This window comes from Phyllostomus hastatus, unplaced genomic scaffold (assembly GCF_019186645.2).
Source record: "Phyllostomus hastatus isolate PE091 unplaced genomic scaffold, TTU_PhHast_1.1 phas_scaffold_216, whole genome shotgun sequence".
NCBI classification, from domain to species: Eukaryota; Metazoa; Chordata; class Mammalia; order Chiroptera; family Phyllostomidae; genus Phyllostomus; species Phyllostomus hastatus.
The window spans coordinates 7,738,487-7,751,900 of NW_025334018.1; the positions used below are offsets into that span (position 1 = coordinate 7,738,487).

General features: G+C 37.2%; 1 protein-coding gene across 8 annotated transcripts in view; it reads right to left on the reverse strand.

Moving 5' to 3' along the window:
• The window catches only part of RPRD2 (regulation of nuclear pre-mRNA domain containing 2), a 95,091-nt gene that overhangs the window by 41,044 nt on the left and 40,633 nt on the right, over nt 1-13,414 (reverse strand). For all 8 annotated transcript variants that reach the window (XM_045816427.1, XM_045816426.1, XM_045816423.1 and 5 more), the window contains one exon: nt 11,496-11,625. In XM_045816427.1, coding sequence (XP_045672383.1) covers nt 11,496-11,625 — 130 coding nt within the window. The remainder of the gene's footprint in view (nt 1-11,495; nt 11,626-13,414) is intronic.

A 13,414-nucleotide genomic window follows, 5' to 3' on the forward strand; every position in this document is an offset into this window, starting at 1 on the left:
TCTCTGCTCTCTTGTTTCAGCTATCATACCAGAAACACATGTCCTTTTCATAGTTTATTTACTGCTATATTTCTTCACATTTTTGCCCTTTTGTTGATAAATTTGTTATTTATGATGGTTTCCAAGCTTAGTACTGAAGTTCTGTTTAGATTTCTAAGCACAAGAAGGCTGTCATGTGCCTTACTAAGAAATTACTTGTACTAAACTTTGTTTAGGCATTGCTGTGAGGTCAATGTTATGAATCAACAATACATTTAAAAATATATATATATCTATAATAAGGTATCTTTATACTGAAACACACATAAAGCAAGGTTATATATCGATCGGTTGATGAAACTGTGACCAGGGACTTGCAGGAATCTGTATTTCCCCCAGGGACAGTGATTCAGCATTCACTAATTTGGTGTTCATGGCAACTTTATGGAACATAATTACTGTGAAAAACAAGAATCAACTGTATTTCTTTTTTCCAGCATAAAAAATTAAAATGTTTTTCATTTTCTTACTTTGTTTCTACTCCATAGTTAAAATAATTTTACTACATTGATTTGAGTCCAACAACCTTGCCAAACTTTTTTTTTACTGGTTTTTAGAGAGAGGGAGGGAGGAAGTGGGCCAAAGGAAAGGAAGGAAAGACAGGGAGAGGGAGAAGTTGTGGGGGTTGGAGGCGGAGAGAAAAAACACTGATGTGAAAGAAAAACATCAATGTCAGACAGAAACATCAGTCAGTTGCCTCCTGTATATGCCCCAACTGGCGATCAAATCTGCAACCTGGTATGTGCCCTGACTGGGATTGGAATCCACAACCTTTCTGGTGTATGAGATGACACTCCAACCAACTGGGCCACCCAGTAGGGGCAACTCTCTTAATATCAATAATTTACCTATAATATTTTTTCATTTTCCATGTATACAATCATATCATCTGCAATTAATGGCAATTTTGGGTTTTTTGCTCTTCAATCCTTTCATTTATACTCTTTCTTTCTTCTTTCTTTTGGGGGGTGTTGGTGGTGAAGGAGGGCTTACTGCTCTGGGTAGGAACTCCATTACAAAGTTAAACAGAAATGTTACTATTGGGCATCATCCTTGTTTGGTTCCTCTTAGGTAGCAGGTTTGATGTAGGCTTTTATTTTTGGAGGATATGTTTACTGGACTAAGGACGTTCCTTTCTGTTCCTGGCTTATTTCATAATAAATGAATTTTTTACGTTTTCTGCACCTTTTGAGATCATCATTCAATTTTTCTCTTAATTTTTAAGCACAGTGAATTATGTGAATTTATTTTCCAACATTAAACCATGCCTCCATTCCTGGGAAAAGCCCTACCTAGTAATGATGTATTATACTCTTTGGTTCTGCTAGATTCAGGTTGTTTTTGCATCTATGTTCATCAGTAAGATTCCTCTATAATTTTCCCATACTCTTCCAGTCTAGTTTTGGTGTCAAGATTATGTTAGTCTCATTAAGATGAATTGAGGAGCATTCTCTCTTTTTTCTCTGAACGAGAATGTATAGGTTGGAATTATTTCTTTCTTCAACATTTGGTGAGCTTGCTAGTAAGGGTTCTAGGTCAGGGACATTCTTTTTATTTTTCTCATTAAACATTTTTTAATAGGTCTCAAAATTCTGTGACAGAGTTTTGGTCAAGTTGTTTCCAGTAAAAAGTACTAATGTGGAAAACAAAAAAACTTAAAAATGCCTTCCCCTGCACCCGCCTACCCTCTTCCATCCCCCCCCGCCACCCTTACTTAGTTCATGTCCATGGGTTGGACATACAAGGTCTTAGGCTTCTCCATTTCCTATACTATTCTTAACCTCCCCTGTCTATTTTGTACCTACCAATTATGCTTCTTATTCCCTGCACCTTTCCCCCCCTCTCCCCTCACCCTTCCCACTGATAATCCTCCATGTGATCTATCTCCATTTCTGTGGATCTATTCCTGTTCTAGTTGTTTGCTTAGTTTGTTTTTGTTCTTCTCTAGGTTCAGTTTTTCATAGGTGTTTGTCATTTTATGGTTCACTGTTTTGATTTTCTTTTTCATAGGTAAGTCCCTTTAACATTTCATATAAGGGCATGGTAATGATGAACTCCTTTAACTTGACCTTTTCTGGGAAGCATTTTATCTGCCTTTCCTTCCATTGTAAATGATAGTTTTTTGCTTGTTTTTGTTTTTTTTAGAGGGAAGGGGGAGGGGGGGAAGGGAAGGGAAGGGAAGGGAAGGGAAGGGAAGGGAAGGGAAGGGAAGGGAATGGAAGGGAAGGGAAGGGAAGGGAAGGGAAGGGAAGGGAAGGGAAGGGGAGAAACATCAGTGTGTGGTTGCTGGGGGTCATGGCCTGCAACCCAGGCATGTGTCCTGACTGGGAATCGAACCTGCGATGCCTGGTTCGCAGCCCGTAATCAATCCACTGAGCCAGGGCCGTAAATGATAGTTTTGATGGATGGAGTAATCTCGGATGGAGGTCCTTGCCTTTCATGACTTTGAATACTTCTTTCCAACACCTTCTTGCCTGTAAGGTTTCTTTTGAGAAATCAGCTGAGAGGTCTATGGGAACTCCTTTGTAGGTAACTCTGTGCTTTTCTCTTGTTGCTTTTAAAATTCTCTCCTTCTCTTTAATCTTGGGTAATTTAATTACGATGTGCCTTGGTGTTTCCCCTTGGATTCAACTTCTTTGGGACTCTGAGTTCCTGGACTTCCTGGAAGTCTATTTCCTTTGCCAGATTGGGGGAGTTTTCCTTCATTATTTTTTCAAATACGTTTTCAATTTCTTGCTTTTCCTCTTCTCCTTCTGGCAGTATGATTTGGATGTTGGAACATTTACAGTTGTCCTAGAGGTTCCTCAGCCTCTCCTCATATTTTTGAATTCTTATTTCTTCAGTCTGTTCCAGCTGAATGCTTATTTCTTTCCTTCCGTTCCAAATGGCTGATTTGAATCCCGGTTTCCTTCCCTCTGCTGGTGGTTCCCTGTATACCTTATTTCACTTTGTATACCCTTTACTTCTTCTACTTTGCATCTGCACTCAATCATTTCTGTAAGCATCTTGATTACCAGTGTTTTGAACTCTGCATCTGATAGCTAGCTATCTCCTCATTGCTTAGTCTTTTTCTGGAGTTTTGATCTGTTCTTCCATTTGGACCATATTACATAGTAAGGGGTGAATCCTTAGGTATTCACCATCAGGGGCAACCCACTTGGCTGGGTTGTGACACTGTGTGTAGGGGAGAGGTCAGAGAGGGAACAATGCCACTTGCTCGGCTCTTGCTCCACTTTCTGTCACTTCCCTCATTTCCCACAAGTGGGTTGTGCCATTTCAGGTGCTCATTCCCAGGTGGGTGGGTTTATGTACGTTCTAGGACTCTTGGACCTCTCCAGTGGACTCCCCTGTAAGACTGGGAGTTTTTCCCACTGCTGCAACCCCCATAGGTTTTTACAGCCAGAGATCTTTGAATCTTTAGTTTCCTGCACTGAAGCCCTGGGATAAGTGGTCTGTCTTGCTCTCCAATTATTCCTCCTGGCTTATGCACACATGAATGTGGGACTGACAGCTCAGCCAGCAACCCCTCCCCACCAACCTGGTCCTCTAGCCACTTTACTGCCAGGAATCCTCTATGCGCTAGCTGCCTGTCTCTACCCCTCTTACCAGTCTGGACATATGTTTCTTTAACTCATTGGTTGTCGGACTTCCTCAGTTTGATTTTCTGGCAGTTCTGGTTGTTTTTTGTTTTTAAATTGGTTATCCTTCTTTTGGTTGTGCCAGGAAGCAAAGTGTTCTATCTATGCCTCCATCTTGGTCAGAACTCACAAAACATCAGAGCCCCCTTTTTTTTGTATTGTCCCTTAGCTTTTATTACCATATATGTGATAATTTTAATAGACTTTTTTTCAGAGGCATTAACCAGTCTTTTACTATTAAACTTAAACAGTGAATAGAGACACAGGTTCTGAGACAATTCTTCCACCACTCATTAAGACTGAGGTGGCAGGTATTAGGAATAATAATTCATTTAGCCTTCTGAGCTTTCTGGGCAGCCTTGGTAACCTCGCCAGCTCCAGCAGCTTTCTTGTCCACTGCTTTGATGACACCCACAGGAAAGGCTTGTCTCATAGCATGAGCAGCAAAACAACAACAAAAATCCCAGAGAAGTTCTCAACTGATATGGGTTTTACTGGAAACAACGTTAACTATTTCAAGAGTTTGGGGCCATCTTCCAGCTTCTTACCAGAATGGTGATCAATTTTCCCTGCTCAGTGACCTTGCAAGCACTGTGAGCTGTACTGATTTGGCCTGGATGGTTCAAAATAATCACCTGAGTGTTGATAAACATCTTTGACAGACACATCCTTGCCACTGAAAACCACACCATCACCAGGAAGAGCTTCACTCAAAGCTTCAGCTTCATGCGTATTTCAACAGATATTACTTTAGCTCTAACAGTTACAACAGCAAAAGTGACCCCCATGCTGGGTTTGAAAACACCAGTCTGTGCTCAGCCAAGAGGAACAGTATCAGTACTATGGACATCTTGGAGTGGCAGACACAAAGGCTTGTCAATTAGACAAGTTGGTAACACAACACAATCAAGGGCGTCAAGCAGCGTGGTTTCACTGACACTGCCATATTCACAGGTGACTTTCTATTTCTTGAATGAAGGCAGGTTTACACTTGACCATTCCAACCAGAAGTTGGCACAAATGCTACTGTGTCAGGTTTGTAGCCAATTTTCTTAATAGGTGCTGACTTCCTTAACGATTGACTTGAATCTCTTCTTGCTGAAGGGTGGCTCAACTGAAGCCATTTTGTTAATGTCAATAAATAATTGTTTCACACCCAGTGTGTAAGCCAAGAAGGCATGCTCGTGGGTCTGCCCATGCTTGGAAATAGCTTCTTCAAATTCACCAATACAAGCAGAAACAACTGAGACAGCACAGTTAGCTTGAAATGTGTCTATGATCATCTTTTTTGATTAAGTTTCTGTGTCTTTGGGCATGTCCAATGGTCAAATTTCCCCAGGACGACATCAATAGTGATACCAGGCACTTACATTCACCTTTTCCAAGATCCAGGGACACTTGAAGGAGCCCTTTGTCACCTCAACTCCCTCCTTGTCAAATTTGTCAATGGCTTTGATCAATCCCATTGTATTTGTAGATCAGATGGCCAGAAGTGGCGGACTTGTGTACAATGATGACAGTGTTTGTACAAGTCTTTTCCTTTACCATTCTGGCTTAACTTTAGTGGTGATTTTAATGACACCTATGTTCTGGTGGCAAACCCATTACAAAAAAGGGGATGTTCTTATGGGAAGATTTCTGCCTACTGATTAGAATTTATTCAATGGTTATAGGATTATTAGTTCCTTATTTTTTTTCTCAAGCCACTATAGTTGCTTGTATTTTTTGAGGAACTTAACCATTTTGTAGAAATTTTCAAATTTATTGGCATAACCCTGTTCATATTATCCTCTTCTTAGAATCTGCAATAACTGTAATCATATCCACCTTTTACATTCCTAATACTGTTTATTGATGCCTTCTCTCTTTTCTTGATCAATCTTATCTAAAGTTTACTGACTATTATTTTATCAAAGAATCAAAGTTTCCTTTGTTGAACCCTTCTACTGTATGTTTATTTGGCCTTGTGGTTATTGTGCCCCCCACCCCCTATTTTCTTTTTATTGTGGTAAAATATACATAACATAAAATTTACCATCTTAACCATTTTCAACTGAACAGTTCAGTGGCAGTAAGTACATTCGTAGTGTTGTGCAACCATTCCCACCATCCAACTCCAGCACTCTTCATCCTGCAAAACTGAAACTCTATACCCATTAAACAGTTGTCTCCCCTATTCCTTCCCCCCCAGCCTTTGGGAATCATCATTCTTCTTTCTCTAGAGTATAACTATCCTGAATACCGCCTTGCATGTTTCTTTTTAAAAGTTTCATTAGTTTCTGCTTTTATTACAAACTTCCTTCCTTTTTTGGCTTATTCTGCTCTTCTTTTTTTAAACTTCATGAGATACTTAGTTCATTAATTTTTAGAGTTCTTTGATGTTCTTGACACTTTTATTAAGTGCTTCACATATATCAGCTTGTTTAATCCTCACAGCAACCCTAAGATACAAGCTGTATTATTACAAGTGAAAAAGAAAAAAACAAAACTGGAGCTCAGAGAAATTAAATAACTAGTCTAACAAGTAGTAGATACAAGATTTGAAACTGATCAGGCAACCCAATTCCAAAGCTTACATTCTTAACTACTAATCTCCACTGCTTCCCAAGAAAGAAGAAGAAGAAAAATTCACAAGCACTTATATTAAAACATATAGTATGAGTGTCTGGCTAGAGCAATGGTTCATCATTAGTACATGGGACAGCTGTCAACCTAGATAGAAAAGAAGGTTGAGATTTTATTGTAGAGAGCTTTCAATACCTTCCTAAGGAGCTTGGATAATGGTACTGTAAGATTAAAAACAAACAAACAAACAACTCAGGGGAGGCTGAGTGACAGGATCTCATTCTTTTTTATTTTTTAATGTTTAATTACATATCTTAAAGTAGTTTTATGTCAGTTATTTTATTATTAGTATCCTCATCTGTAAAATGAAGATAATAATTTTTGCCCCTAATTATATAATTTTGAGACTCAAAGAAATAATAAGGTTGGAAAAAAATTTGTTAAATTGTAAAGTAGTAAAAAAAATGTATTTTACAGCATGATCAGGGTAGTGATTTGGTAACATTAATTTGTTAATAGTAGTAGAAGTAATCATTATCATGATCATCATCGAAGCAATTAAATTTATTAAATGTTTATTATATGCTAGTCAGTGTTCTGAGCTTTTTAAATGTACTATTAACTCAGTTCCCACATTCTGTGGGGTAGGGACTATTACTGGCTACCTTATACAGAAAAGGAAACTGAGGCTAATTTAAATTGCCTAAAGTTACAGAGCTGGGAGGTGGCAAAACCAGGATTCAAACCCATGTACCTTGGTTCCAGAGCCTATGGCCTTATTAAACCATCATATCTCTGGACATCAATGTGTACATAGCCTAAAGTGAATGAAAAGTATATCACTAACTGAGAAACTAGATAGAAGGCTGTTATAATAATGTAAATATATTAAATAGAGATAATGTAAAGTTAAAAGGTGGAGAGAGGAGGAGGAAGAAATGGAAGAAGAATAGGCCCCTGGTAAATGACTAAGAAATAAAGGGCTAAGCCCTGGCTGGTGTGGCTCAGTGGACTGAGCACCAGCCTGCGAACCACAGGGTCGCTGATTTGATTCCCAGTCAGGACACATGCCTGGGTTGCAGGCCAGGTCCCCATTAAGGGGCACATGAAAGGCACTGATGTTTCTCTCCCTTTCTTTCTCCCTTCCTTCCCTTCTGTAAAAATAGAATAAAAATATTTAAAATAATTTAAAAAAAGAAATAAAGGGCTAAGAATCTAAAATTACCAAGGAATCGCTATAAAATAAAAATTGTAAGTTAAGTTTAGGGGGACTAGATGGCAGAATAGAGATAAAAGAGGACTAGGAGTTAGAAAAATCTGTTTCAGTCTGAGGTCTTCTACTAAATTGTCATTTTACTTTGGGCAATTCCTTAACTGTTCTGGGCTTCAGTGTTCTCATTTGTGAAAAGGAATAATAAAATCTAATCTGCTGATCTGCAAAGTTGGTTACTATGAGTTTCAAATAATACTGTATAATAATATCAATTTATAATATATTTTCACACAAATTATAGGAGTAGGACTTTATACAAACATAACATATGTTATTGCTTTAGACATTTTGAGCTGAATATTATCATGTAACAATGAAGCAGTATCCCAGAAGTAACTGAAGACAGTCCAAAATTTGGAGCTACAGATGTAGTACCTGTAGTTATTAAGACATGAATTAAGAGTTAAATCCATGAGTAGATTAAGTTTCCCAGAGAAAAAGTGTAAACACAGCAGAAAGGTAGGTCCGACAGTTTAGTAAGAAGGTGAGAAAACTGCCAAAATTCAAACTCCAAATGGTTTCAAGACATTCTTCACTAATCAACGACTACGTAAGAAACCCTTTAAGTTGGGTGTATTTCAAAGTACCAAACTCACTGTTTTCCCAAAATCTGTCATGATATCTTACCCCAACAAAGGTCATACATACATCTCTATACCACCAGAGTTAAAAAAAAAAACCCAAAAAACATTAAGCTCTGATGATGATAACTAATATAAATTCACTTTTCAGTTCAATTAAAGAAGAGAATTTAAAAGCAAAAATGACTGCCTTTTATGAAAACCTGGGATAGCAACAGGCCTTAGGAAAGTTCTATCATCAAAGCTACACCCACTCTCACACAATTCTAATATAATACAAGCAAACCTTCAGTTATAGAGATTCTTCTACAATCTATACATAACATGGGCATGTGTGTGTATTACACCTATTGGTGAAAAAATAAAAAAAATTATTGAAGTGGAAGAATAGCCCACAGTTTTCCAAGTGGTAACAAACTCTTGACATTCATTCATAAAGACATTTTCCCTGTGTTTCAAATAGAAATGTCAACTATTCTGTTCTCATAATGATGTATATATATATATATGCAGACGAGTTAGCATTTTTGTACCTTAGCTAGAATCTCTAGGATACAAATAGCAAATAAATATCATCAGGTTGGTTTATCTTCATTTATGCCCCTCCCTCTCACATGTATATGTTCATTACAACAACTACTAGCATATCCAGCTTCTTAGCCCATGGAATTTCAAACCAGTGAGGGAAGGAACTGGAATAATTAGATAATCATTTGGAAAGGAAAAGTTCCCAACCCATCTGAAAGAACTAGTTTCCACCCTGGCTGGTGTGGCTCTGTGGACTGAGTGCTGGTCTGCAAACCTAAGGGTAACGGCTCAATTCCCAGTCCTTCAATTCTGAGTCAGAGCAGAGGCCTGGGATGCGAGGCAGCCACACACTGATGTTTCTCTCCCTGTCATTCTCCCTCCCCTTCCCACTGACTAAAAATAAACCAATAAAATCTAAGAAAAAAAAAAGCCTTAAAAAAACAAAACAAAACAAAAAACTAGTGTCCCTTTTTGCCATCTGTCTTAACATATGACAGGGAGTCTACCCCATAGCAACTTTTAATCAAGTAACTCCATAAAGGGATTAAAGAATAAAATAATGCCTCATTACAGAGGTCTCTAATGGGTTGCCTATGGCTCAAATTTAGTCATCAGATGTGTATTGTTTGGCTAACAGTATTTTTTATTGCGATTTAGCTTCACACATTTAAAAACTGGGAGACTTCATATAAAAATCTAGATTTTTAACCTAGCTTAAAAAGTGAAAAAAGTCGCTGATAGGTCTGGCAGTGTGTGTTAACACTGGGCTCATATTTATGGCGATAGGCTAGAGCTGACTAGCTGCTGCCCCTTTTTGATGTTTTTTTTTCCCGCAAATTCAAACCCACTTCACTCATCTATGTCACCTGCCTGGAACTTACATTTTTTAAAATTGGTTACTGCTAGCATATATAGGAAAGATACTATACTTTTCTATGTTGAACTTGAATCTGGATGTTTAACTGAACTATTTTATTAGCTGATTCTACCTAGGCCAGGGATTGGCAAACTATCAACCTTGGGCCAAATCTGGCATGCTGCCCATTTCTGTAAATAAAATTTTATTGGAACACAGCCACCCCCATTTATCTGTGATTGTCTATCACTGCCTTCATGCAAGAATGGCAAAGTTGACTAGTTGGGACAGAGATCTTATGACCTGCAAAGCCTCAGAGAAAAGAATACTACCAGAATACTACCTGGTCCTTTTAAAAAAAAAGTTGCCCACTCCTGATGTAGGTAATTATATTGTATGTAAATAACGACAATCCTGTCTCTTCTAAACACATTCTTCTTATTTATTTAGAAATCAATGGACTAACCAACAAAATGGTGAATGGTAATAATAGAAGGCATCTGTCTTGGAATGTGTTTATCATTTCACATTAGGTTTGATATTTACTACAGGTTTCTGAAAACACCCTTCCCTGAGTTAAAAACATTTTCAGAGCCTAAATTTTAATTAAAAAGACTGTACTTTATTTTGAGATTATGTCTTTCCCATCTTTTATTGTGTAACAGTAATAGTAATACAAGGTAGTTGTTTTTTAAAAAATATCTTTATATGGTAAAATAAAAGCTGACACCCATGAACTAGGTCATGAAATCTAGGTCTAGGAAACACTAGGTTAAGTTTTAAAAAGACTACAGTGATAGTCACAGCAGATACTCTAAGTGGAGATCACCCAGCATATTGCTTTTCTTACTCAAAATTACAGGGTTTATATATATATATATAAAGAGGTAACACAGACTAGTGTTAGGTGGCAAAGAATGCGGGCTTTGGGGTCTAGAGAGGCTTGGATGGGAATTCTATACCCCCACACAAAAAGCTGTGAGGGCTTAGGCAAGCTACTTAATCTCTCTAAACCACAGTTTCCTCTTCCTTAAAATGGGAATAAGAGTAGCAGCTATCAATACTTTATACAGTTGTTCACAGGATTAAATGACTGAAAGCACACACAGCATAATATCTGGTCAATTTCAAGTGTTCAATAAATGTAAGGTGCTACTATTATTATTTCATACATGTGTACAAACCTTTATTACTTAGTACATTAAAGTAGGACCACATTCTGATCTTCTGTAATACCCAAGCAGACATCTCAAGTTAACAATCCAAAGGAAGGAACAAGGGTCATTCGGTTCTGATGGGGTTATTACTAACAACTGGATCAAAGATATAGCATCTTCATATATGTAAACAAATATAATATTATGCTAATAAATATATAATTTGAGGAAATATTTAGCTATTTTAATTGTTCCACATAATTATTTATCCTCCATGTGTGTGTCTCTTGTACCAAACAACTCAGAAATATAAATGAAACACAAGGAAAACAACTAAAACAGGGCAAAAAGAAAATCAGATTATGTGTTCCATCACTTTGGAAAATTCTGGGTACAGTTTTACTAAGAATGGAATAAATCAACATGCAGTTGGTAATAAACATTTCCATTTTCCCATAATATACAGATTTTGTGGAGGGGACAATATTTCAGAAAGACTCTTAAAAGAAGTGTGCAAATGTGTAAAAAAAAATACAGAAACAGAAGAAGCAGCTAGAAATAAGTACAGCCAGAGAGTATGACTAGGAGATACATATGATAAAATAGGCAGGCAGAGGCAAGCAGTAAATAACAAGCTTTCAGAAAGGGAACAAAGAATTTTAAAAAATGTGTGTATTAGCAGGAAGGTTACCATGAACAACTGGACAAAATTTACTTGGATCTTGAAGCATGTACAACTATTACAGTTCTTACTAATGGGTAAAATAAAAATAGAAAATAGAAATAAAAATAAAAATAGAAAATAAAATTCTAATTTTTCTAAGCTTACATCCCAAAGAACAGTAAGAATTTACTTACTTCACTAGAGCAGCTGCTTCAGGAAGTACATCAGCAAATGATTCACGGAATATGATTGCGTTTTTCCTTTTACAGTTCTGTATGACATCATTGGCAAGGTAAAAGAGATTCAAACGGTGGGGATAGGCAGCTAGAGATGACAAAAGACAATAAATAAAACCAAATGAGTCAACTTATAGTTAGTTCAATTTATTCTAAATGTTCTCAAACTGCATATCTACTATTAGAAGGATGAATGGATGGAGAGACAAATGAACTAATATAATCAACCTATTGAACTAGTACCTAAAAACCTTGACTGCTTCAGGGTATGTTTTTGTTCAGAGTACTCCTTGAATAAATTTCTACTTTACTTTATAGATGCTTGACACTAAAAAAACTCATTAATTCTGAAGAAGCTGAAGAAAAAACAAAACTGCCCTCCCAAACATTTGGGAAAACAAAAAATTGAGTGGCAGCAGCTCAACTTATTGAAAAAACACCAGGGCTTTAGAATCCAGTCAGAATGTGACCTCAGGCAAATTCCTTAACTTTCTCTACATTATTATTGTAGATCCACCAGTCCAAATACCACTCAGATACATCTACTGGAGATGAAGTTCTGCGGCTACTTCCATCACTAAGTGAATGTCCTGGGAAATAAGTAATTTGATCCCACAAACACATCTAGATCGACCGTTTTCAAAGGCCCATGACAAGGTCTAATCAATTTACTATCTGGAACCTTGAGCAACACTACCCCAAGTTTTGTTGTTATCCCAGACAATTTTAATATCCACGTAGATGGATGATCCATCGTTTTCCAGTCTCCCAGTTTCTTGATCTCAAATTCTATAACCTCCTAGAACACTTTATATTTTTAAAATCCCCTTTTCTGACCACAACCTTCCCACTTCCATTATATTTGTTGTTCAATTTCATCAAAATATCAGTTCTTAATTTTCTCTGCAGCCCCTTCTAGTACTCAATTTTTTCTCCATCAATTCCAGAGTCTTTGACCCACTATTCAAGTTGTTCTTTCATCAAAACGTTCATATTTTCCTTCTCCCCTCAAATGTATTAGCCTTTCTAGCACATATACTCAACGACCTTAAATCTAGATCAATCTGGATCAATCTAACCGAATGCCTTTGCTACAACTTTATTTCTGATCTTGCGTTCCTCTGAAGAAAAATTCTATCAGGAGGATTGAAACGGCTGGACCCTCACATATTCCTAGTCTGCACCTTCTCCCATTTGCAGTAAGAGCTATTTCAACTGCCTACCACTCTTTCCAAGCTCCTATATTACCACATTCCTTCTCACTGATAAACTTCTATGCTATTTCACAGACAGAACATAAATAATCGGATGGGAATTATGTTCTCTTAAAAACTGTATCCACATTTAAATCCATCCAGATCAACTTAGGTGAGTCACTTAAGGTCTTTCAGAATCAGGAATCTGAAAGAGTTTGCTGTATTCACTGTCTCTAGCTTAACTCTTATTAACTCCATAATTACAGAAGTTACTTTTTTTCTGTACTTAAAAAATGTAATTCTTGCCCTGCTGGTGTGGTTCAGTGGATTGAGTGCTGGCCTGCAAACCAAAAGGTCGCCGGTTCAATTCCCAGACAGGGTACATGCCTAGGTTGTAGGCCAGGTTCCCAGTTGGGGGAATGTGAGAGGCAACCAATTGATGTATCTCTCGCACACTGATTTTTCTCTCCCTCTCTTTCTCCTTCTTTTCCCCTCTCTCTAAAAATAAATAAATAAAATCTTTAGAAAAAAATAAGATTAAGAGAAGATGGTATGGGAGAAATTAATCTCTCTTTCTTCCCTATTTAAAAAAAAAGTAATTCTCTGTGCTAAAAAACTTTATATAAATTATGCCATCTCATTTACATTACCATCACTCCACGCGAACAGCAATTACCCAAG